A 26,575-nucleotide genomic window follows, 5' to 3' on the forward strand; every position below is an offset into this window, starting at 1 on the left:
CACTCCAAAGCAGCCTTCTGCCTTAAAGCAAGGGCCACTGGATGCTGTGCCTGCTGACCTGCCTGCTCGGAGAGAAGATATCTCACTTCTCACAAGTGTAGACAGTACACAGGGAAATAATCTGTTACTCTCTGCAGCCTGCTTTATTTCTTCTCTAGGACTGATGCCTGCTTTCTGGTGTTTATTTCACTTGGATTTCTCCATGCTTCTGGAGTTCACAGAACAGAACCCTCAAGCAGGGACTGCTTAGACTTGAGGTGGATGAAAAACCAGTCTGAGTTCTTCTGATTGTTTTACTATTTTTTCTTATACATGGACTTTCACCATTCCTTGCTAGAAAGGGTAAATCTATGGAAAGTCACACCATCTCCCTGTCATTTGTGTGCAAAGTAAGTGTGAAGAGTTGAATATAAAATAGCTTTCTCCCAAAAATCCATATGTTCTCTTTAAACACTGAGGTCATCTATTTATTAAAAATATAAATGTTAAAAAGCATGCAAATACTGAGCCGATAATACAGACAGTTAAGACTGCATAACCCCCTCACTGAGGACACACAGATGCAACTGCATATCCAGGTGCTGGAAGAGATGGAGAAGGGGGAAGCAGCTTTTGATCTTGTGTTACAGAGAAGCCCAATGCAGTTTTAACAGGATTAGCTGCATAACTGCAAAGATATGCTTCAGCTCCTTGAAGTGTCACAGGCTTCCTGCATGCTGCTGGGCTATCCTAGTAGTAAGGAGGTGAGGTAGCTTTCCTAGACAGAACACCCTACTTCACAAAGCCATCCTAAGGATAAATGTGCTCAAGAGAATAAAAATGGGCTATGGACAGGCAAAGCACAAGAAAGCTATGGAAAGTCCTTGGTGAGCTGGGTTTTTTTGTCTGGTAGGGTTTTACCCCTTCAGCTGTTGCAATGACCCACTGATTTGCATGGCCACTCTTGTTTAGAGATACTGAAAAGCTTTGAGCACGGGATTGTGATGATGATATGCCCTGTCAGCCATCTCTAATTCAGCTAGATTTCTTTTCTTTGTCTCCCTTTTCCCTCTGAGTGCCTTAATCTAGATGGGCCTTACCACTTTAAAACTAAAGTGGGACACAGGGATGTGAGAGAGAGAAAAGGAAAATATCTGAACTCCCTGCCCTGTTCCAAATTAATTAGAGCCAAACCCACCTCAAATAGGTGGGTAGAAAGCAGCTTAGAAAACACTCTGTTACTGCATTTAAATCCTGAGCCTAAAGCTTATGATGAATGATAAACCAAACCCTGCACCAGCATCTCTCTGTGCAGTTTGACCTCACTCCAAACACACTGAAAGAGAAAACACAGGTTTCTAGCACAACGTGCACAACTTGCAGACTAAATCAACCCAATGCTTGCCAATGGGATGGGATACCAGCAGAGCTGCTTATCTGAGAGATTTTTGTTTTCAGCTGTATGAAAATTGAGAAGTTCCTGGTGGCAGGCTGCTCTGGTAACTTGCTTGGCATCTCCCTCTATTGTATGCCACTGGTGTGGGCCCTGACCTGCTGCTGGCTTTGTGCTCTCCTACTCCCAAAGGTGTGGGGGCTCCTCACTTGCTGCCATGTTTCCCTTAGTTTCCTTAAGACGGTTGCTTCTAGTAAGTATATGTTCAGCTTGGCTGCCTCTGCAACCAAGACACTGTTTCTTAAGCTACTACTTGACAAGACCCTATCTGAGGGAACCCTCAGCATGTAATTGCCCTCAGACTGGCATTTTTTCCCTGCCCAGAACTGCCATTGAAAGGGGAATACCATTCCTTCAAATGGAACCCTGCGTTTTCCAAAGATAGCAAAAGATCCCCAGCTGGAAGAAAAGCCTATGTGAATTAGCATGGGTCTATGCTAATTTACATCAAAGGAAAATCCAGATCATAAGTGCTTGCACATGTTGCTTTTCAAGATCAGAGTGCAAAGTCCAGGCTGCTAAGTTGTTAGGCTGTGCCTCTGTGCTGCCTGATTTTAGCTACTGTGGCTCTTGAGGAGCCTCTTTTCTAGCTCCTCCTGTGTAACACAGCTTTCAGAGCTCTTGGGGGTACCATCTCTGGCTTGTGGTCCTCCGAAGAGCTGTAGTATCAGCATGAAAAGAGAGCAGAGGTCTCACATAAATAAGTGAAAATATATCCACATTGAACCAGGAGATTAAAGGCAGTGGCACATGAAAGTGAAAAGTGGTTATTGTTAATGACAATCTTGATGACCCTCTTCTAATATCTAATCTATTCTAATTTCTAATCTTCATATTCTAATCTTTTTTTCCTTACCATTTCCTTTGTCATTAAGAATCTACTCCCACTTCAAGGTGCAGTGTAGTTTTTTGCAAAGTCTTAGCCTTTCAAGGGGTTGTCTCAACTACAGACAACTTTGTCCTCTAATACACGTAGGTGAGGTTATGTAATGTTACTGGTGAAGATTGGATGGGATTTGCTCTTCATTTGTGTCAGGAGACTGAAAGAAATGTTGCTGGAAACGTGGGCTTTGGCCTTGGCTGGCCTCAGATTGGGTGACAAGTCAGCTTTGCAGATGAAGCACCTTTTGTGCAAAACTAGAAGTTACCTCAGAGAAGGTAGGGGAGGTAAATTACCGCAAGGGAGTAAAACAATGTGCAGAGAACGCCTGTGCTATTTCTTTATTTAGATTTTGTGGCAAAATGGGTCATCTGCTGCCAAAATACATGTTTTCAAACTGATGACACGTAGGGCCTGGTCTTCCTCAGAGTGTTAATTTACAGGTGAAGACCTCTAAAGGCCTTTCACGACTTCCTAACATGCATAACTACAACAAATGCCTTGTCATCTTTAGGCTTTGGTTAGCTAACTGTTGGTTAGCTAACACATAGTAAGACTGACTTCTTTTGGTTTTCCTTGAAAAGGCAAACCTGATGTCAGCCAGCTCCAACTGCCAATTTTGTGAAGTCTTGTTGCATGCTGGGATATTTTGCTGCTGCCGTAGGACTGGCAGGGTGAAATCAAGGGCTCCTACAAATGACAGTGAAGTTCAGGACAAACACGTGGGTCTGAGGACAGGATGACTTCCCGCAGCCACTGCAGCAGGTCAGCTCTGGAAGATAAAATAGGGGTAAAGTTTTCACAGCGTCCACACTGCCCACCATGGACAACACCTCTGTCTTCAGGTGAATGCTACATTCTGTGAGCAGTAATTTCCACTGCCCCATAAAAAGCTAGGTCTGGTGTGGTATCCCCCTTAGCTGTGTGAATCCACGGCTCTGGATGTTGCTGTATTGCTTCCCAGCACGAAGCACCTGCTTGACTCATTTCTTTACCCTTGTCATTGATCAGAATTAGCTGTGCACCCATGTTAGCCAGGCAAGCCAAGTGTGAGTTGTTTTTCACGCAGGATGACTGCATACAGCAGCACAGGGAGGGGGAAGCCAGATTTTGGGAGAGCAGACCCTTGGTATGGGACAAAATGCTCGCCTGCACTCTGATGCTGATTTTCTCCTTTATTGGCTGCTCCTGAGCCTGCAACCGGAGGAACGGTCTCCTGTGGAACGGCAGCTTTAGACAATTTTATTGGCTGATGAATCTGATCTTGTCTGGCCACCTTCCAGAAACACTGACTTGCCCGAGATGAGAGTGAGAGGAAGGTTGCTCTGCCTGGGGCTGTAAAGCAATTGTTTTGAGACCAACGTAACACCCATGCCTTGCTGCACGGTAAGTATATAACGATAGGTCCGTATACCCACATGTATATGCGTGAAGTGCTTTATAATATAATTGCTGACACAATTAAATGTGCAGCTCCTGTGGACTGTGTCTCGTTTGCTGCTTAATTATGTGAAAATGTACTTGGTAAATTGCTTGCAGTCACAAAATGCTCGATTAACTGTTGCAATGATCTAAGTTGAAACATTGTATTTGTGTCCTACTCTGGTTATTTCCTGTGCTGCAACACATTGATTTAAGCTTTTTGGCATGAGAGAACAAGATGCAGCTGCAAGATGTTGATATTAAAATGTTTTCTTCAGTTTTATTATTTTGCTAGTGGAAACTCAAAATACCAGAGCTGCTTGCTAATATTTGCTCAAGTCTTCTAAAAATTGCTGATTAATCTTGCCCTTTCTGTTTTTTAAGGGTAACTTCTGTGAAGTTTGATGCTATGGATCGTTTTGCAAGTTGTGCCTTGCAACAGAGCAAAAATAGGGCAGAGCTAAGGAAGGGAATGTTTTTAATGTAGCCCCCAAAGTGTGTGGAGCTCAAAGTGGCAGGATACTGCATTGCATCTACATCAATTGCAAACAGCTCTCCAGATGAACATTTCTGATGAGCCTCCAAAACTATTGCTACCTAAGGAATTGATGATTGACCAGCAGCACTGGAGCAGAATGAAGGAATGCAGCTTTTTAGACTGCAGCAGTCCTATAATATACAAAGATGCAGCTAATCTTGAAAGCACACCATACCTGCTGCTTCAGAAATGATACTAAATATTCTGTTTTACTCTAACAACCTGCAGAACCCCTAATACTCAGAGTGGAGTTTGAAAATTGTGTCTTTTTAATAGCTTTGGGAGACAACCTTTTATCACTGCATGTGTTCAAAATACCTCTCTCTAATGTTTCATCATTCTTTTTGTTAGAAGAGATGGTGCAGGAAGTGGGGTGACTGTTTTCTGCAAACAGATCCCTGCTAAACATAGTGCAGGGACAAAATAACTTCCCCAGGTCTAAGACAAAGTATTAAATTAAAGCTGAGTAAAGCTATAAACAGTCCTCAAAGATTTCCTGAGCTAGAACTTTCCATACTCTTGGGCTGTGTGTAGCACAACTGTGTTGATGGCAGTAATGCTTTTTTGCATTCTTCTTCCTGAGGGCCAATGGGGAACCTGAGCAGCTTCATGATTTGCCTTGGCTGAAATAGCTTTGCAGTACTAGGTTGGCCTTTGATGTTCCTTAAGGAGACAGAAGTAGATGGTATGGTGCTGGCTGTAGCCTCTTAAAATCACCTGCACCACAGCTGCCTTTCCAAGCAGTGTTGAAGTTATGTTTTGAGAACTCTGGGAAGAGGATGGTGTAGGAGGGCCAAGTTTTGCAGGTGGAGGAGAGACATGAACACTGACTTGCAGCTGTAGCTGTAAGGAAGAGTCTCCCCATTATGTTCAAGTGGGGGAGAGGCGAGGCCTTGGTGCAATTCCAGCTGTATTTCAGCTGCAGAAGGAAATAATTTATTGAACTGGCTCCCACTTCAAATGGAATGGCAGTACATGAAGTTGTGTGGCTCTGTTATCACCCATGGTTACAAAAGTTAAGTAGGACCTTATATCAATGAGAAATTATGCATAAAATATGGTTTAATATGACTTTGGTGCAATTGTGTTGGGTAGCATTGACTAACTTTGATGCTGTGTCTTCTAAACATTTGTTCTGTTGGCTCTGTAAATAGTCTAAACTATATTTTTTTGCTTGTTCCTGTGTTTCTACACTGTTCCTGTTCCTATTCTTGCTGTCTGAGGCTTCTAAGGGAGCCATGGGAAGCTGACATTCATACTCATTGGATTTGAAAGATCCCTTCTAGAAATCACAGTCACTACCATTAAATGAAAGATGAGGGGGGAATGGAGACAAGTGGAAAAAGCAGGCAACTAAAAATATCACAAAGCTTGTGATCTTTTTTAATGATTATATTTGGCAATTCTGTAGAAATGGATCCAAGAGAAAACTATGATTCCCTGACTTTTAAAAAAGCATTTATCTGGAAATGTTTCAGTTTTCAGCTAAGATCTAAGTGAAGAAAGTGGAAATACACTGATTTGTATTTTGACAGTTTAAAATAGCTTTTGTGCAATGCTTTTACAGTGTGTTCATTTAGAACGTGGACTTGCAAATTACGGGAATATTTTAAAACACTTGGAATTCAGAATGACACGTAAACTGCAGTGACTTTATTTTTATCTTTGTTGGGTTTGTTGGCTAGTTTGCCTCTGAATTTGTATTTCTGTATATGTATATAAACATAATCCCATTAACATGTATAATAGTAGGAAGCTGGTAGGCAATGTGCTTACATATATATCAGCATATTACTGAGCCATAATATGAAATATTTACTATCAATATTCATATATAAACCTGATGTGCTGTGGATTCCTGCTACCAGTAATAAGGCAAGAAACTGTTTATACTGTAGGATATCGATAGCCAGATCAACAATGGGAATGAAAACTGGAATTGTTCTTCCATTTTAATTACAACCTGACAAATGGTGCATTCATTTTTCATTGTTAATAAATGGCCCATATGGCATCCTTTGATCACATGCTCTACAGCTTCAGCAACAGTAAGGCACTTACTTTCTGGGAATACAGAACGTAACATTTGATCTGGCCTTTCTGAGCAGAATTTTCTCTTGAGCAAGAAAATGGACACTACCAGGAGAAGGTACCTTAGGTAGCTCAGTTTTCTAGTCTGAAGGCTTGGTGCATGGTGCACCCACCTCAGAAGCAGAGCCAGCAGCTTCTTCATGTTCCAAATCAAAGAACCGGAAGGGTTTTTCTCCACCAGCAAATTTCATTCTTTCACAGAATATGTGAGAATGGTTTTTCCATGGTGCACAATTGAGATTCCAGGATGCCTGGCATGCAGGGACAGAAAAAACTAACCAGATAGAGGGGCTTTATTTAGAAAGTAAAGCAAAGCAAACTTAGAATTTCTTTGTGTGTGAGAAATACGCATCACAAAAAAACCCACCAACCTCACACACACATACACCTTGGAATAAAGGCAACCTATTTGCTTTTAGTCATGGTATTTATCGTACCTTTTAGAAACAAAACTGAAATCCGTAGCCAGGACACCAGCTGGAGGCATTCAGGAATATCTCCATGGAAATACCATCTTGGAAAGCAAAGCTTGCTGAAGTTTGCTCATTATTATCTGCAGAGCATTGCAGTCTGGGAGAAAACAGGAGCTAGGTGACAACTAGTCTCCTGTTTTCTGCACCCACATTCACAGCAGATGAATGGGTGATAGGATCTCTTCAGAGCAGCTCATGCCCTCCCTCACAGTGTAGCTCTTGCAGCCACTTTGATCTAGGTGGGCAGTCAGTGTTTGGGACCTTTCTGGGGTGTTCCTACCAGGAAAGGACAATGATTATGCACAGCTCATACCTTTAATGTAAACTTAAATGTTTACAAAGCATGTGTGTATGTACACTTCTATTTCCACAAACACAAGAGGTTTCCCCTCTCACAGTTTTCCTGTGATCCTTCCAAGGTCAAGGAGATACAGGAAGAAAGCGGGAAGAAGGAGAGGGGGAAAGCTTATTGGTCTTGCTTTGGGAAAGTTTCATCAGTAAGACAGCAACTTGTGGCCCCCCATCACTGCTGCAACACTGTCAGCACCCCCAGAATAGTTTCAGCTTCTGCTCTGGCAGCAGCAAATGGCAAAACTGCACAGTCACCCATTACCACATATAAGCAAAGATTTGTGTCCCCTTAACCTTTTGCAAATGATGGGTACAATATGATAGCTTAAACGCCAAGGCAGATGGTGCATTTCTGTACCATGCATCATTTTGTATGCATGAGGAAATGTGGCTGGCTAAGTGTGTCCAGATGGGCATTGCTCCTTTGAAGAAGAAACCAATAAAATGTGGCAATCTGTGGGAATCTAGGCTAAAATAGGCTCTCACAGGGAGGGCTAGAACAAGGCAGAAAGTTCCAAAAATTGTTCACCACACACGTAACTGAACGGGGGGGGGGGGGGAACATTTCAAGTTTTTGTAATCAATTAATTTACTGTTTCATGGAACTCAAATATAAGACACTGTGAAAACAAGGAGTGACGTGAACTTTCAGCCAATACTCTGGTGCTAGTATATAAAATGTTTCCCCAACATACCTGATTTCTCTTGGTTTTTTAGGAAGGTTTTTTTGAGAAAAATGCTCTTTGTGATGTTACAGGCCTGTAATTTTCAGGCTAGACTACAAAGGGATTATATACTTACTATTTTGGTTTTCCTTTAGAGAGTTCTGCAATGTTTCATATATCCTGATGACCAGTACAGGTTTTATGTAATACGTAATTTGCCACATGGAATACATGCTGGTCACTACCTCTGTTCTTAGAGGAGATGGCAGCTAACAAAAACTATGTCTGACAGGCTGTTTCTTACTGTGTGGAATGATCTGTCATCTCCTCAGGTTCTTGTAAATTGCTGTAGCTCAAGATTAGGGTAAAATGTTTAAAGTTATCAAAAGCAGCTTTAAAGCCTCTGACTTTCTAACATTAAAAGTGGTTTAGGGGCTTATAAGTTGATTCCTATAATCACCTTTGAAATGTTTTTCTAGTCCATCTTCCTGAAATTAGTAGAAATGTCTTTATTTAATACAAGTAGAAAGTGCCTAACTTTGGCCACAAATAATTGCTGATCATGAACTTGCTGAAAGGTTATCTGAGAGGAGTAAAATTTGGAAGTGACTTGCTAAAATGATAAGATTGTCAGACAGTAATAGGTAAATGCCTCAACCTTTGTAATATAAGTGATTACACTTGAAATTAAGCATGGATGGACAGTGCATTTGTCTCAGCATAAGAACAGTGAGCACTTCCCCTGTGCAGAGTCAGGGGTTGGACTCAACAATTTTTGTGGGCCCCTTCCAACTCAGGATATTCTATGATTTTGTGACTTAATTATTTTCCAGAATCCATGACACAGGAAACAGGAATTTCCTCAAGCATTCTATCACAGCAAATTAGGTTTTTATATTAAACATTCCTGCTTGGCCTGCAAACCAAACCTCATTCCTCTTGTCTTTGTTTAACATGGTGGACATCACAGTTTAATATAAAAAAAATGAAATATTAAGTCAACTTCTTACCCCCCTTTTATCGTGCAAGGCTCTGGCTAGGTGAAAGGACAAAGATATGATACATGGAAACACGAGTGGTTTGTGTTCAGGTTTATGTCACATGTTGGCTCCAATATGTGGGCAGCACACTTTCCAACAGAGTGCCACAGAAATGCTATGAAGACCCTATGTGGGCAGTGACTTCTACGTGAAACAAAGGTAACACGCTTGACTGAGTCAAGTCTGTGATATATTTAGATACCCACTGCAGCAACTTGCACCAACACAAGCTCTGAGTTGCAGGTAATTCACGTGGCTGTGTCTCAGCAGTTAGTCTCTGCTTCATACTGCAGTTAAGTTGCACTGGCTTCCAGTTATTGCATCAATATCTGGCATTTACGTGGTCCCAGGAAAAGTCTTGTCTGTGTGAAGTTTTGATAAAAGATGGTTAGATTTCTGAAAAGTAAAAGGGAATGAACACTGACTAATCTGAGAAATGTCTTTCTATCCAGGCTTTATTAATGATCATTTGCTTCTGTGGTTATTTGCATACACTTACAGAGCCCAGCAGAGCTATTTTCCTTGCTCTGGTTTTGCCTCATAAAATTCCAAAGTATAGAGCTGTCATTCATGCTTGCCAGGGGTAAAATGGTGTGATGCAATCTAACTATAGGCAAGGTGGCTTAATTAACACTTACAGTCTGTCTTTAATAGGTGGGTTTAGGATACGCAATTTTGTTTTCTAGCAACTTTCAATTTTTCTTTTACATCTTTCCTCTACCACTGTAGCAGTGGAAAAAAAGCTCATGTGCTCTTTAGCTTTCATGTGACCATGTAGCTCCACAGAGGGACAGGGAATGGTCTGTTCAAGAAAAGTCAGTGTATTTAGGGCAGGACTCTGCAAATTAACTGGGAGCCTTTTTTCTAAAGGCTGATTTATGCCAACAGGGAGATCCTCATACAGTGTGGAGCAGTACTGTGCTGATCTCAACAGAGCTACTTTGTTTGGTGGGGATTAAAAATCTAGTCCCAAGTCTATGTGATTCTCTTATGCTGTTGCAATTATCACCCCTGTGCTTGGGGAAGGTTGTGCCTCTGTCTCTGTCTCTTCCTCTTCTCTCTTTATGGCCTAGCAACCCTGCAACGCAATATTGGTTTTTGGAAGGTCATCCTTGCTCACATTGCCAGCTGTGTTTGTGGCTTGATGTTGCTACTTATGCAAGCTTAGAAGCCATGAGAGAGGTAGCAGAGAGAGCACAGCAGCACTGGCTTTGCCTTACTGCCTCCAGTGGGACCCCAGGACCTGATTTGCCCAGCTCAGCCCATTCAGTGCTCACTCAGTTTGTCTACACATAGCAACAATGTGCTTTCCTTCCCGAAGCGAGACACACTGAGTTGGTAGGAGTTACCTTGAGATGTGCTTCCCTGCTGGCAGTGGCTCATTGTGCTATATTGAACTGGTTTGCTTCTTACATATGGCAGCAGGAAAAGCCTGTCCCCATGCTGTTGCCCCTGCTCAGTTTATAATCTTAAAAGACATGGTCTGCTTGACTAGCACTCCTTCTGTGTTTGTAGGTTAGACAGAACTCCCTGCGGGTCAGCTTTATGTCTTCAGCTGTAAATGTAGGTCAGCTGGCTGCTGTGCAGAATGCTCCTTTATCCTTAAAAGCACAGATCCTCACACGCAACTTCACAGTACATTGCCTTTGCTTGTCTTGTAAGAAAGCTCATTTTGCCAGCGTAGCCAGTGATCCAGCTGCTCCTGTGACATCAGCAGTCCTGCCAGCATGGGAGCAAAGTATTTTTCAGTCTAGGTGTAGCAGACGTGCAACGAGAGCAATTTCTGGTGTTTCTGCCAGTTTTCTTTAGTAATGAGGGATTGATTTCAGGCCTGTTAAAGGAATTAACTATCATAGGGTGTGATAGTTGGTGCCTATAAATTAATGCAATTCCTTCGGTTCTTCTGTGCCCAGTGTCTGTCTCTTCTGATGCTAAACCTAAGATTTGTTTATTCCTGCTTCCTAGAGAGTCCATCAGAGGTTTGGAGCCTAGATGCAAAAGAGATTCTCCTGAGCTTGCAAGGAGCCAATTGGGTTCAGTTACTTTGCTGTTTCCTTCGTAGCACACATTCGGTTTACGTATCCCTGCCTGCAGGCTCTAATCTTAGATGTGACACTTAATATGCTTTGAATTTTTTTAGCTCAGTTTCCTAGGAAGTTGAGGCTTATGCAATCCTTATGCAAAAGCAGAAGGCCCAAAAGGTTTCCCCAAAAAGACAGCAGAGACCAGCCAATGTGTTCATGAATTGGAAAATTTATGTTGCAATATGTTGTGCACAGGAGAAGGTAGGTGGTGCAGAGCTTCTGCTGGTCATGGCTGCAGGGAGCCTTCAGCTGCTTGTAAAACCATGGCAGGGCATGGACTGGGGCTCTCAATGACCTCCAGAGGTCCCTTCCAACCTCAACCATTCTGTGATTCTGTTGTCCATGAAGCATTAACCCTACAACAAAATTCAGCAGAGGGGTACAACTCTCAAAGGCAAACAAGTTTATGGCAAATGTCTGCACTAAGAGGAAGGCTGTGGCATGGATGGGGCAGTTCCATGGCTTGATTGCCATGAATATACTTGAGTCACCAAGTGTTGACAATCCTCCAGAGCCACTGGTGGATATAGAAAGGAGTAAGAAAGAGAGATACACAGAAATACAGGACCCATGAGGTGGTCTGTGGGGAGATAAGAAGATGGTGCATCAATGCACAGGATGTTTCTAGACTTGATTACTTCTGCTGGCAGGACACCTTGTCTGCAGTATCTAGAGAAAAAGAGATGTGGCTGTGGTAGTTAATCAAAAAATGAGTGTGGTCCCTTTTATATATCTTCCATTTGTTTTCAAACAATGCAAATTTGTGGAGACACCATCAGTGTGGCCAGCAAAACAAACACAGACTGTTTGTAATATAGCAATCCCTCTATTCAAATATAAAATAGTTTGGCAAATTTCTTAGGGTGGAATTGTCTTTTTAACAAGCGCAAACTTCTCAAAAAATGAAACTATGTTTTCCCCAATACTGGAATTTCTTAAAAACTGACAATTGATATATTACTGTTTTATTGAAATTAATTTATTTGGTTACCAAAAAGAGTAAAACAAATTCAGGAAAAACTAAGAAAAGTTTTTTTTTTTTTTAATGAAATTACTTGCATTTTTTTTAGAAAATATCACTATATGTATAGTACATTATTGAAATTATATGACATGAAGTCAAATCCCATTAAAAATTGCTTGGTTCCGTTGCTTCAAGAGCAGAATGTTACTTTATTCTGCTCATGAATCTTCTGTTCACTGCTCTTTTTTTTAACCTCTGCCTCCTCCTCCTTGAGCACAAAAAAGAAATGCAAAACTCCACGTAGGAAACTGAAATATCAAAATTTGACTGCAAAAACAGCTGCTAAATTGATGGCAATTTCATAAGCCACTTGCAAGGCCACTTAAATTAAAAGAATAGAAACTCTAAAGGGCATCCTTAAGATCAGCCTGACCCGTTAGTGCTGATGTAAGCTGTTCTTCCTGGAGGACACCCTCAAAATAAGACCAATAGCTAAACCTTTGAAAAAAGCAACCTCAGACTTAGGTGCAGAGTTTTACCTGGCACCATTTGGTGGGGTGCTGCCAAAGCCAGTTGAGTTCATCACCCAGCAGGTGCCCAGCCCCATGGGCAGGTATCAATGACATTCTTTGGTCACTTACAAGGACAAGCACCACTTAAGCTTCATCCAACTGTAAGTGAATACATGGTGCTCACAGAGAAGTTAGTTACCATTTTTGTGCAGCAGAGAATCAGGCCCTTTGGAACTTCAATTTTCTTTCACAAAGAAAAAATTTCTTTCACAAACGAGAATAAAATAGGGTTTCATAACAGAAATGATGTAGCATTAAATATGTATTGTCCCTTGCCTCCCCATAAGAAACAAAGGACATTTTTTATTTGACAATATATGTAAAAGCCCTGGTTTTTTTCTCTCATTTTCTTGACCTTAAATAGCAAATCTGCAAGAGTAACTCCACGTGTCTTAGCAGTCATTTCTGTCTGGTAAAGGAAGCATTGCTGCCCAAGAAAATGATGGGAAAAGTCTGATCAAGAACCAATGCTGAGAATATATAACCAGTCTGGAAGTGTGACAGGCTGCCCAGGCTGCAGGGGAAGGCAGAGACAAGCACGTCCAGCTTGGCCCTGAGTCCCCCATCAGAAATTACTGGCAGGGTACATTGCAGCCCTCTTCTTTGATGTTCCTTGTTCTGCCAGCCAGGGATTTGCTTATCCCTTGCCCCTCTGTGGTGCAGGAGGATGTGGTTTGCCAAACTCATCAGCTTCCTCTGGAAAAAGCATTTCTGTTTTGGCCATGGCTAGATGCAGATAAAGATTTATCTGAGCTGACAGAACTCCAGAACTGGAGACATGTTTTTGTGTCTTCAGGGAGAGTCCTATGTACTGACTGTGGCCCAGCATGTGTCAGCTGGACTACATCCCCAAAATCTCTGGGAGAGAGAAGGAAATAGTACTCCTCTGAAGAGAGGATGTTTGGTTTTGCTTGCAAAAGGATCAGTCAGGTGAAACACAAGAGTTGTGCAGTATACGTTCAGATCCTTATCAGCAATGAGATGTCAGGGGGTTCTTTCCTTGAAAGGGTCTGCAGAAAAATATTCCTCTAAAAATGCTTGGCCGGAAACACATCTGCTATTATAGTCTACTAAACAGATGTGAACAAGACTTCAAAAGGAGTTTTGATGGGACTAGGCAGATTCATAGCAGCAATTAGACTGTGACCTAACCAAATTTTCTCTTTTTTTACTCCTCCAGTAACTACCTGAGGCTGATTGGCTTTCCTTATAGGATTCTATTTGGGCAGCAGTGGGGATGGGCAGGGAGCAGAGGTTCAGTGAACAGCAGAATCAGGGAGGAAAAGGCTTTTTCCAGTGCCTGCTATAGCATCTTGAATGGTGATGGGGAAAGTACCTGCGCTTTTATTGTTATCGCAAAGGCATATATATGGCAGGAATCGGGAGGGGGGAAGGATCTGCCTGCTTTGCTGTCAGTTGAGGGTCGAGCTGCCAGCAGTGAATGCTGACAGTGGCTGTTTTAAATCAGACTCTGTCAAGGTTTTGAAGGTGGAGGGAATGTGCTTTTAGAGCCAGGGCAGTGACCTGGAAGGAAGTAGCAAAAGCGCTGCTGACACTGGCAGCAGATGACATGTGGGTCAGAGGCAGCACGAAACAGAAGATGGTTGCTGGGCCAGGGCTGTCTGGCTCAGCTGGAAGTGGGCACAGGAAGCAAACTATGTGTTTCTTATGGTATAAGAGGATGAGGATGTTCTCTTCAGGCATTTGTGCCAGCTGAGCTGAAGCACAGGGCAGGTGCAGCTGGTTTTTGGAGTCCTCTCACCAAAGACTACAGTTTGGGAGGGAGCTGTCTGTTTTGCCTCCTGCCACTGCACTGGGAGGAGTTCCTTTCCTAGGCCACCTGACTGCAGCCCATGGATATCGGCACCATGAGAGGACGCGGTTGTAGGGACACCCAAACTGCTTCCCTGTGGCTTTTTCTGGGTACCAGGAGCAGCACAACTGCCTTAGCTTCTCCCAGAACCTGGGCTAAGTTAGCCTGCCTTGCAACAAGACTGTGTTAGATGAGGAGCAGTATCTGGAGGCTGGGCTGCTGGCTGCACTTGGTTTACTCCAGCCATCTCTGCCTGGCTCTGCATCCTGCTGTAGGGACAGCACTACAGAGGCTCTGCTGTCTGGCAGTCAGCACTGGGGTTGGAAGATAAGCAGATAAAAATAATCTTTACATGAAAGAGGGTAATCAATCACTGAAATGGCTTATCAGTGCTTGTTGGGGACCCTTTATCACTTACAATTGCTAAATAAAGATGATGTATTTTTTTTAAAATATAAAATTCATATGTATAGTAAGTTCAGTGATATTGTCTAAATAAGAAGCCAGACTATGACCGATGATCTTTTCTGGCCTTATAAAAATGACTCTATACATAATTTATAGAGTTCTAATGAATATTAGAAGTACAGTATTAATTTTGTCTTTAAATATGTTTACTCATATCTGGATCCTTCTTCTGACACACAAGTAGATTTAATAAGAAGTTGATTCTTCATAGCTAGTGACCTTAATTTATTCTGGCAAAAAACAGCTAATATTATTTCATAATATCCCCGTAGAATTAGGAATGGAAAGCTGAAGGGAAGTCTCAGAGTCCAGAACTGCTGAAAAACTGAGGACCCAATGTGAAAAAATTCTGTCCTTAATATTAGCAGAGTTGAGCATGACCAAGAATAAATTGCAGTAAGATAAGGATTTATGTAAATTAGGAGACTTTGAATATGAAACAAAAATCACTGAACAGTCTGGAGTATCTTCCTGGGAAAGTGTTTCACCATGTTTCAGGCCCATTAGGTCTCTTTCCACACAGCTGCTCCTTGCTCCCAGTTGTGGCAGACAGTGAAAAGAGTAATTTTTAAAGATGGTAGGCTGTATTTTGCTAGGATGTATCTGTGTGTAGGTTCCTAGTGATTCTGAGGAAGTATCTTGCCAGGACTGCTCAGAGTAGTTGGTTCTGGGGTTTCTGCCCTTTTGGTGTGCCCAGCTGCTGCTTTCCACCTGCCTCAGTGGATGTGGGATTGGAAACAGGCTTCACTTTGGAGGAGACTGTCTCAAGAAGGGAGGCTGCCTGCAGTGGCACCCCACCCTGCAAAAGGCGCAGGAGGGCCAAAGGCATCACATTTTGAGACTGGTGAAGTTGCCAAAAGTCAGGAACACAATTCTGCATGGCCTTGGCTCTGCTGTATTTGCAGTAAGGAAGTTTATGAACACCTTATTCACAATTAAATGTGCTGTCTTACTAGTAGCTGCCTCACATTGTATACCAAAGTAAAATACCTTTATCTGGAGCTCTGTAAATTAAATCAATACTTTCCATTAGACTTTTTTCCAGTGGTTGTGAATTCCTTGGAGATGCTTTGCTTTATTAACAAGAAGAGTGTGTGCTCTGCCAGAAGCTGAGAAGAAATAGGTTATAATTTCCAGAGGGTAGGATTTCAAAAGCCTTTGCAGCTGCTAAGGTACAGTTTAAACCTTTTCTGCTCGGGCCTTGCAAGTGCTGTGCTTGCCAGGTTGGCTTCTGGCCTAAGAATGTCAGATATCAGCTCTCGCACATGAATCTTTTGCCTTGTGGTTTCCTGATGTGTCAACAGAGGGAAAACACCACTCTGTCCTCTGATATTGGTACCAGCAAAGGTCCAAATATGCAAATTCAGGTCTATTGTAAGCTTTTTGTGAAAACTCTTATAAACTCACTGGACTGAATTTTCAAGTGCTATAAGCATGAATTATTCTACTTAAATGATTTCCAATTACTTCAGGATTTAAGCCAGGCATAGATAAAACCAGCAATGTAGTGAAGTAAACTCAGAGAAATGAAGTTCAGTTATTTTTAATTTGGGCAACAGAGCCCTTCTTTTCTATCAAACAAAATACAATCCTCTCTTTAGTTGTTTCTGGGCATGACTAGAAGCACTAATATTTTTGCAGCTCGGTTTTTAGCTTCTTTTCACATCATATTCCCTCTGCTTAGAAGAAAAATGTACCCTTAGCCATGACTTTTAAACTTGTAACCCTCTTCTTTGGCCTCACACTAGAAATGTTTTTATTGGATAAAATTTATCAGTGTCATAGTTTACAAACTCCATTTTAGTAGACTACAATCTCAAGCCTGGCATGACAATATGTGCTTCATGGCCCTGTGTAGAGCCTATGGAGGGGATGCAAGGACAGCTGGTTCCAATTCATAGTAATCCTGAGATTGCAACCAAAATATTGGCTAGTCACAAAAGAGAGGATCCTACTGAGGAGGTTTTATTACTGGTTGTTCTTGGTGTCTACGCAAGACTGAAGAGCTGGCTCTGAGGTAAGGTTCTAGAGTAGGTAAGATGGGAAGAGGGGAAAAACCCTACCATGAATCCCTTTGGGCAGTCCTCATGTCTTCTGAGATTACTGTTTTAGAAACTGAATTTTGCTGTAAGTCAACACTGGGGTAAGAATTAATTTTTTTAATCTATTTTCTCAGTATGTTACAGGAAAAGCCAGCTTCATCTCCTTTATATGATTGTTTCTAGGGTGGTAAAGAAGCCTTTGGTATAAGAAGAATGATTTTCCAATTAAATACAAAGTCAGGTCATACACTGATCTGTTTCTCAGCTGACTGTTGGTCTGTACAGCAAGGTGCCAGGCAGTGTTGTCCAGTGCCTTGCTAGTAAAAAAAGTCAATCAAACTAGTTTCTGTGCGCTCCCTTTCTGAGGAGCTGCTTTAAATGCCTTCACTTAAACAAGGTCTTCTTGCGGAAATTGAAATGTGATGAACCTCTGTATAAAAGCCTGGATATAACTGTATCTTTCAGTGTGGTTTGTTGCAGACCAAATTAAATCACTGGAGGAAGTCCAGCTCTCTTTCTGATAGTAATACCTTAAAGATCATTGATTTTACACTTGAATATAAGAAACACAACATTCTCAAAATGTTTGGCATTAACGGAAACGTGCTCTCATTGAAGTCAATCATAAAGTGATCTTCATTTCAATGGAAACAAATATAAAATGCCATGCCAGAAAAGCCTTCCAGGCAAATTTTTAATTCTACAGAGGTTATTTTACCTTGTTAGACTAGCTAAGTAAGTTTTTGTCTAACTTTAGTTAGATTTCTGGTTGGTAGGAATCCCCCAATAGTCAGTGAGAGTGAGCATTTACAGAGAGCAAATCATTGTAGCCACTAGTGGTGCCCTTTTGAAAATAGGATTAACTACACTGTGAAGGTCTGGGTCTCTGTGTACTGACTGGGATTTTTACACTATTGACTACATGACTACAGTTACCTGTAGTTCACTCCAAATGTTTATTCTTTGCCACATATGCTTAGGTGCTTACAAAAAGGGTTCAACTTAGTCAGTCCATCTCTGTCAAAATGTATGTATACATATATAGTTGCACCTCATACTAGAGGTGAAATTAATTTAAAAGAACTCAGATCACCCATTCTTTAAAAGTGTTCATCTTGATCAGTTTGATCATGGCCAGTTTTCTAGGCAATGAATGCAAATAATGCTGTCATTTCTGTTTACCTTTCCCTCGCACATTGCCTTTGCTATTCAGATATTTTTCTCTTCACTGGTTTTGTTTATTTGCTTTCTCCTCTGTATTCCCAGGAAGCTGTAAGCTCTTACAGGGTAGTGCTGGCTTAAAGCTTAGTGAAATCACATCTCAGATATGTTCGTCTCAAAGACCTGTGCTGTAGCGTTGTTACTCTCCCTAGTTCTAGCAGGAGTCACACACCTCAGATCTTGCATGTTGTTTTGAAAACACTGGAGCAGATTTAGTCTTTTAAGACATATTGTTCTTCCTTAATTTCTTGGATAACTTCTGTCTCTGAAAATTGTGCTAATTTCTGTGCATTTAAACATTTGCTGTGGAGAGCAGCAGAAAGAAGCAATTTCCTGTAGTTATTTTGTCATTTCCATTCTAGTCAGGGCTATAAGTGGGTCAATCTCGTTCAGAGAAAAAAGCCAATTGACAATCAGCAAAACACTGTGAAAATGTGTGTTGATTTTGCAAATAATTTGGAGAAGAGAAAAAGAGTTTTATTACAATATACCCCAAATCTTCTTGACCAGTATATCCTTTCTTATCAGGCATTATTGACTTTAAGTTACTTATAGACCTGAGCAACTTTCTCTAGTCAGAGACACGGTTTTTAGTCTTCTTTTGTTTTTTTATTCATCTGCTCTGCATGGAAAACCCATTATGCTTTGTTGAAAGCTAAGGTTATATCTGCGTGATACAGCGTTGGGATGTGTAAAGTTAGGAATATTGTTCTGCACAGGGTACCCTGAGTGCCAGAGGAGTCATATAGCCATGGAGAATGATTCCAGTGTGTCCTGTTTTCCAGCTGGGCTGGCAGAAAAGCTGGCATATGTTGTACTGTAAGACAACCATCTTCTGGCTAAAATGCAGCTCCCTTCCTCAGTACTGCTGTAGCCCTGGTGAAATGGTCAACACGACTCGGAAAGGCTCAAGCTTTGCACTGGAATGACTTCCACAAACAGGAAGCCAACGCTCAAAGACGCACACTGATGCCCACACACCCGTTGCTAATTTGGGCACAGTAAACATCATCCTGACACATCTACTGTCTTTCTCTGCCACTCTTTCTGTAGGATGAGGACTGCAGTGCAGGTTTTATGGATGGTGTTTCTAACAGGCGAATCAAATGCTTCAAGCCTGCAGAAAAACTGCTCACATCCCTTTCTCAGTACTAAAATTTCTACATAGTCCTGACTGAAAAAAAAAAAAAAATTACATCAAGGTATAGTTCTGGAAATATATCTAGAGGAAGGCTCCAAGGGGAAGATTCTATTAAGTTATTTTTATTCTTGTAATTAGATACCTGAGGAGGGAAGAAAATCTCTCTGCGGGAGAGTAAAGTGCTTACCAGTTAATGAAATGGAATCAGTATCAAGAATGTTAAGTGCCTACATTGTGTTCTCCATTAATTTGCTTTGCACTCATTTATCTTGAAACTCTTAAAAGAGCTGGTGATTGAAGAGACATATCTCTTGAAAGCATAAGGATTTATTCTTGAAAAGTGTCTATTGTTAACAGTCCCATGTGACAATCAGCTAATTGTATCGTTGGTAGCACTGAGGTCTCATTTATTTTTTTTTTTTGTAATTCCAAGGTTTAGTTACTTTAGCTTCTATTTGTACTCGTCAATCTCTTTGGAGCTGGAATAATATCGCCTCTCTAAAAAGCTCTTTCAGGGAGAAAAGGGCTATAGGAAAAATGAGAGTGCTCTGTATTCTGGAGAGACATTTATCTCAGTCCTAAGGCTGGCACAGAGCTTACAAATCTCCTAAAGCCTCCCTTTAAGCCTTCCCAGCAGGGTCCTGACTCTAAATGCTTCCAGGTGTGGGTTCCTTGTGCAGGGCTGTGTTTTAGTGCATAAGGCATTTCTAGAAGATGTGCCTAGAAGAGGAATCAGAAGAACTGATGTACAAAAGTAGCACCTTCCCCATTTGTTGTGTTTTTTAATCTCACCCCCAAAATCTTCTGGAAGTCAGGTGGGATATCTCACAGAATCACAGAATATGCTGAGTTGGAAGGGACCTACAAGAATCATCGAGTCCAACTCTTAGCCCTACACAGGACCATCTCCAAGAGTCACACCATATCAACAGCTACTCCCAGTTTTGTGTCATGTGCAAACTTGCTTGGTATCCCTTCCAGTCCTGTGTCCAAGTCATTTATGAAGATCTGAAGAGCACAGGGCCTAAGATGGAGCCCTGTGGAACCCCACTAGTGACAGGTTACCAGTCTGATGTTACCCTATTCACTACCACCCTCTGTGCTTGACCTGTGAGCCAATTGCTCACCCACCACATGATGTGTTTATCCAGCTGTGGGCTGGACATTTTGTCCAGAAGGATCCTGTGAGAGACAGTATCAAAAGCTTTACTGAAATCCAAAAAAAATTATATCAACTGGCTTCCCTTGATCAGTCAGGTGGGTTACCTTGTCACAAAACAAAATCAGGTTGGATAAGCAGGACTTTCCTCTCATGAAGCAGTGCTGGCTGTGACCAATGACTCCATTATCTTGCAGGTGTTTTTCAATACCTCCCAGAATAATCTTCTCCATAATTTCACAAGGCACTGAAGTGAGACTGACAGGCCAGCTTCCATGGTCCTCCTTCTTGCCCTTCTTGAAAATCAGGACAACATTCACCATCTTCCAGTCAGCTCTGGGGTTGTGGGATGACATCAGCCAGCTCTTTGAGCATTCCTGGATGAACCCCATCAGGCCCCACAGATTTGTAGGGATTCAGCTTGAGCAGCAGACACCACACAATTTCAGGGTCAACTGGGAGCTGATCATTCTCATAGTCAAGATCCTCCAGCTCAGGGCACTGAGACACAGAGAGACAGCCAAAATCTCTATAAAGAAGATGGCTTAAAGTAAGCTATGATGGTGACTATGGCAAGCTGATGCCCAAGAGAAATGTCTAGTAAAATAAGAAAGGCACACATTTTACAGGTAAAAGGCAGCATCTTAAACAGAAAGCATTGTTCTCTTTTATATCCAGCACCTGACCAGCCCCAACACTGACTGTATATTGGACCCAGCCCTCAGCTGGGAGCCAAGGGAATTTTCTTTTCTTTCTCTTCCACCCTGCTAAGTGAGCACTGAGCTCTGGGTGAGCAATAGCCCCCAGACTGACTTCCTAGTAAAGATGGTCTCTGGTGCACTGCAGGCTTCAGAGAGCAAAGCTTTGTCCAGGCTTTGTGCAAGGCATTTCTGGAGTGTTTCTGGTGGCTTGTCTCCTGTGTCTTTTTATTCTGTTTCTCTGCAGAGCTTTACTAGACTCTGCAGGATCCAAAAAAGGATTTACTTTTTCCCCCCTTCTTGGGATGAGGAGATAAGCCAGCAGTCTCCAGGCAGTTTTCCTTAACATTTATTGAAACCTTTCAGTTTAAACAGCTGCACATATGCCAGTATTGAACCAGAAGCGCCAAACTAGTTTTTTACAGGTGCATAAATTAGATGCCTGAGGGTTTGCACATGTGCCCAATTTATTGCAGCTGGCACTGTAACATATTAGCTTGAGCCCTTGCATGGGACAAGGGCCCATGCAAGAAAGTGAGGTAAAATAAATTAGTGCAAAGCACTGATGCTCCTAAGATGGATTTATTCCAGCTAGCTAGAGATCAAGTAGTGCTAAAGCAGACTTCATGTATTACAGGGCAGTACAAGCCTGTCCAAGTCCTGAATATGTAAGTACTGAGCGATTATTTAAAAGATTTTACTATGTGAAGGGTTATAGCTCGTGGGAAGAGGCATTTGTACTCTTAAAGTCCCAGTACAATGTCATAGCTTTCATAATTTTTCTTCCTTAGAATGAAGGGTGTGACAGAACTCAGGGATATTTTCCCATTTCAGTGGTGTTTTGGAGTGGTTTAGTTATGCACTATCAGTGGTAGCCCATTAACCAAGGCAGTTGCATGCACTGAGTTTCATTAAGATTTAATGACAAATGCCATGGGCTAATCACTATCTTGCTTCTGCTGATTGCTAACAATTATGTTTTCCACTGTTACCCACTTGTGCACACCACCCAGACTCCCAGAGGTGTGTACATCCCCCCTTGCCCACCCAAGGTGGCTTCCCCCACCTTGAAGAAGTGGCACCTCCTCACTTCTTTTCATCTCACAAGGTTGATTTCCTTCCATGCCCCTACTCCTGCACTTTGATCCTAGGCCCTCCTGTGGGTGCCTGTGCAAGGTGGAGGCAGCAGTGGGAAACAGGGGCTTGCTGCTCTGGGAGGTGTTGCCTGGGTGTTTGTGCTGGGCTGATTAACACAAAGCAGCTCCGTGGTGTCTAGTGCAGACAGAGAACAGAAAGGAGGCAATTCCCAGAGCACAGTTTGACCCAGGAGATGTGGAAGTGTGTGCAAGGGAATTTGAAGAGACTGTGGTCAACATGGGTCTTCAGCCAGAGGGGTATCAGCCAGATGAGTGAGGCTGGCATTGCTTTTAAAATAATTTAGTCCTGAGGTGCTTACATTAGCATTCCTTTCTTCCTTTCTCCCTGAATGGTGTCAAAAGAAAGGAGACTTTTATTTAGCTTTAAAAAAGGGGATAGGTCCTGAATATGGGAAAGGTTTTGGTGTGGAGGTCTTTTTTTTCCCTGTAAAAAATTCAAAGAGGATTTTCTGTGTTGGAAAATTGCAAATCATTGAGTGAAGAATGACAAAGGGAAAACAAGGTGAAGATACATAACGCTGGGTTGCCAAGAAACTCTCTGGCTTGCTGATTCTGTAAGTATCCCATTAGAAAGTAGCTCTGAAACAAGCTGTGGTTCTTTTTATGTTCTTGACTTACGGGGCAATTTAAACTATTCTGCAATCCATGATGTTGGTATGAATTAATGTGTTAGTTTTTTGTGCTAGAGAGAACTAGTGAAATTGTCTTTCTCTTTTATTTTTTAATGTGGATGTCTTAGAAGATTCTCCAGTTCTTGTAAGTTCCAGAAGTTTGTGTGCTACTCTTCACTGAAATGAGGAATGTTAAGGCATAACCCACCTCAGAACGTGGTGCTCTCTAATCTCAGCTTCACTTCAATGAGAGTGAAACACATGCTGAACCACTTTGCTAAATTGCAGTATTTATTATTTAGACATGCAACATCAGTTCTGATGTTTTACAGTAGTAAGAGTCTCAGAATATCTGGTCAGCCTGAATAACTTGTATCAATTACTAGCTGCTTTGTTTACTTGTGGAATCAGTTCGTGTAATTCATTGAGTATCTTTAAATGTCATGCACAAAGTTTGCTGCATTTTAGTTTTTGTCCTATGAATTAGGGCTGTATTTTGGGCTCTGACTCCTGTAGAATCATTGTCAGCTGATGGGAAACAGAGCAGGAAAAAGCTGAAAAGACAAATTCTCTTTGTCATAACATAGCAAAGCATAATTTCTTGGTAAAAGATAACACCATTTGTTCTAGCAGCTCATCGGCAGGAGCAATTTACCTTCTACCCTAGAATATCTGATTTTGACCTCTTAGATCTATTTTATACTATTGTAGCTTTAAGATCCTCAAGAGCATTTTGATTTAGGCACAAATGCAGCAATGTGATTAAATACAGATTGATTTTAATCAGGATGAAGCCTCTACTTAAAGCTAATTATGTACCTAAATATGCTGCTGGAGATGACTTTTCTACTGATTTATGCAAGCAAAAATTGAGTTCAAAAATACATATGAAATAAGACAGGTATCTATTTCTTTTGAGATACCATGTCCTATCTCCTCCTCTTTTTCCCATATCTCTGTACTTAAAGGCTGTCTTTTTTTGGATTTTCAAAGACTTGATAATGGTGTTTTCTGCAGCTATGCTGATGTCCCCAGATTTATGCCAATAAATCTAATCCATATGCTTTCCATCTTTCCTTAGCAGTCTCATTAGACTTACAGTAGCTGTTAAAGCAGTTTTGCTGCTAAAACTTCTCCTAAGCTTTTTTTTTTCCTCTTATCTGGAAAGATTGATGTCTCCAGAGACTATTAAGCTTTAAATCTTTGTGTTTCTTCAGCCTCATAATTAATGATGGTGGGACACTTGCTGCTGTCACAGAGCATCTGCAGGATGTACCAGTCCTGCCTGAGCTCAGTGAACTCTCTGCTCACCCTTTGTGAGCACAGCCACCTCCTCTACTTCAAAGATATGGAGTAACAAGGGCAGGCCAAAGCTTCTGGGCTTTCACAGCACACTCTAATATTGGAACACTTTACCTGTTTTCTGCTGCTCTGGTGTTTTCCAAAGCTCAGGGCCTGACCCAATGTGGGCAGTCTGGGAAATCTGCTTAGGCATGGCTAACTGGTACCATCTGAAATTAGATGGTACTTCTAGCCTGTTCCTGCCTAACACCCTTGTTCCCAGGATCCCCACCCTGTGGTCACCACTGCTGTTAGAAGGAAGAGGCCTCTTGCTGGCACTTGCAGTAGAGCACCTGAACAAAGCCCAGGGAACAGTTTTTCTGTTCATTTCCAGGCATAGTGCTTTGCTGAGGATTTACCTGACTTTTTTGACTCCAAGTTAGGAAATAGCATCTTACTGTTATTACATAAGACAGGAAGTCTTTCCCCATGCCAGGTCAATTTACAGTCCCTCACAATCTACAATTAGGGAGAAAACCTGTGTCTAGAAGTCCAGTCACTGAATTGTTGTAGTCAAGACAATTCATCTGCCCCTTATCTTGAAGTCTACTGAAAATACACCACTTTTCCTGATGAGCCATGGTAGTCAATGGCAAATAATAACCCAAAAAGCATAAATTCATAATAGGCACTCTGGCATACTGCTTGATACGTCATGGTGGGTGTGGTTATAATTCTATCCTAAATCCTGGTGCTTTGTTGCCATGCCCTTGAGCTACTCCGTAATATTTGTGCAAAGAGGGCCTAAAACGTGAACATGCCTAAAATATGAGCACAATAGAACATGTGTTGATAGCCAAGTGATGTGCACCAGTGGTACACAGTTCACTGAGCCCTGAGTGTGTGGGTAGCTCAGTTTGGCTTTGTCTGATCCCATTTTTTGCCTTCCCAAGGCTGACACATCCCTGAAAGTGGGGCAGAGAGGCATGTTGCACCCTGGGTAGCCTGTGCAATGTGCACAGGAGAGAGGCTGCAACCCCTTTAGCACAGTTACACTTGGGGGCAGAAGCGTGTTTCCTTCCTGCACAGGTATGCCAGACAGCAGACAGGGGATCCCTTCTGAGTCATGTGCAAAAAGAAAGCATAACCTGGTTTTGAGAATGGAGATACCAAAGTGCAAGACAAGAGGCTCTGAAGTTGAAGTGTGGTGGGCTGGTAGGGTGCCCCCCACCGTTTCTCTGGAGCACTGACCCATAGCTGTGCAGGTCCTGGTGAACCAGCTTCCAGGGGTAGGAAGCAGGATGCAGACTATGGCAAAGGTTACTAGTAAGAGAGCTGAAAAAAGAAAATGTGCAGAGTCCTTGAGGATAGTAGAGAACAATTTTTAAAGAGGTCAAATGTGAGTCATAATGTTTTGCCTTGGAAACCTTCTATTCTCAGGAGCTGCTTTCATTCTGTGTCTTTAGAGAAACAACCCAGCAAGTTGGGGCCTCAGTTTGGGTCAGGCTGTCTCAGTATCATGAGTGAAGAGTAATCATAAGATCCTGTCTCTTTAAAGTAGAACAGCCAGAAAATATCCTTGCTGAGTATTCTTGTTATCACAGAGGTTTACAATTTATGTGGTATTTGTCTTTTAACCCTGAAAAAAATGAGTGACAGCAAACTGTGTTCAGATGTGAGGGGAAGCTGTAATACACTGAAAGAACCCAATACTCAGAAAAAGCTCTCTGTGCGTTCCAATACATAAATTTATCTAAGTAAAAAAAGTCCAGGCTTATGCCCAGAATTATTTGGGAATGTATAGGAGGGGGATAATACTCTAGTGTTTGAAAGGGAAGTCGGGAAGTTTTAAGGGGCAATGTTTTCTCCAGTATCCAAACCAAGAGCCACAGAAAGAGGACAATTCCCAGACCTGGTCCTATCTGTTTAGCAAGAATCCATCTGCTTAGGGCTCAAGCATTAATTGATGCTGACTGACGCATTTATTTATGCAGTGGTGAAAACAGACATACAGCTTTACCCTTTGGGACTAGACATTTGTCTAGGAAGCACATGGAGATGTGGACTCCTCTGCTCCAGAGCCACAGGGCGAGAAGAGAAATGCAGAGAATTGTTTCCTTTATTTTCAACTTTGTGGCAATGTACTTAGCAGCTCAACACTGAGGCAAAGAAGTCAGCCTTTGGATGCTGTGGAGAAGAAATTAATGGATCTGATAGCACAGCAATTCTTTGGTCCTCTTTTCTTTTTAAGCTATGCATGATTCATGGGTTACATTAGTATCCCTGCAACGGGAAGGACATGGATCATTAATGCACCAGTCCAGAGGAGACTTTGAGTGAATTCTTTATGCTTTCACTACGAATCACATTGTTTACCTTGCACACTGCCAACCTTGCCTGTAGCTCTTGTCTGTGCAGCACTCCCCATTTACAATAAGTGAATTCTTCAGGCTCCAATGTCACGTTAGATAC

The 26,575-nt window shown here is 41.9% G+C and overlaps 1 protein-coding gene across 3 annotated transcripts in view; it reads left to right on the forward strand.

The window, feature by feature from the left end:
- Positions 1-3,589: 3,589 nt before the first annotated feature.
- OSBPL5 (oxysterol binding protein like 5) overlaps positions 3,590-26,575 on the forward strand; it is a 177,471-nt gene continuing 154,485 nt past the window's right edge. For 2 of the 3 annotated variants that reach the window (XM_032690052.1, XM_032690053.1), the window contains exon 1: positions 3,591-3,698. In XM_032690052.1, the coding sequence (XP_032545943.1) occupies positions 3,684-3,698 (15 nt within the window). In that variant the 5' untranslated portion in view covers positions 3,591-3,683. Of the gene's footprint in view, positions 3,699-26,575 lie in introns of all 3 variants that reach the window. The other variant, XM_032690058.1, reaches the window with a different exon arrangement.

The sequence above is a fragment of the Chiroxiphia lanceolata genome, chromosome 6, assembly GCF_009829145.1.
Source record: "Chiroxiphia lanceolata isolate bChiLan1 chromosome 6, bChiLan1.pri, whole genome shotgun sequence".
Lineage (NCBI taxonomy): Eukaryota > Metazoa > Chordata > Aves > Passeriformes > Pipridae > Chiroxiphia > Chiroxiphia lanceolata.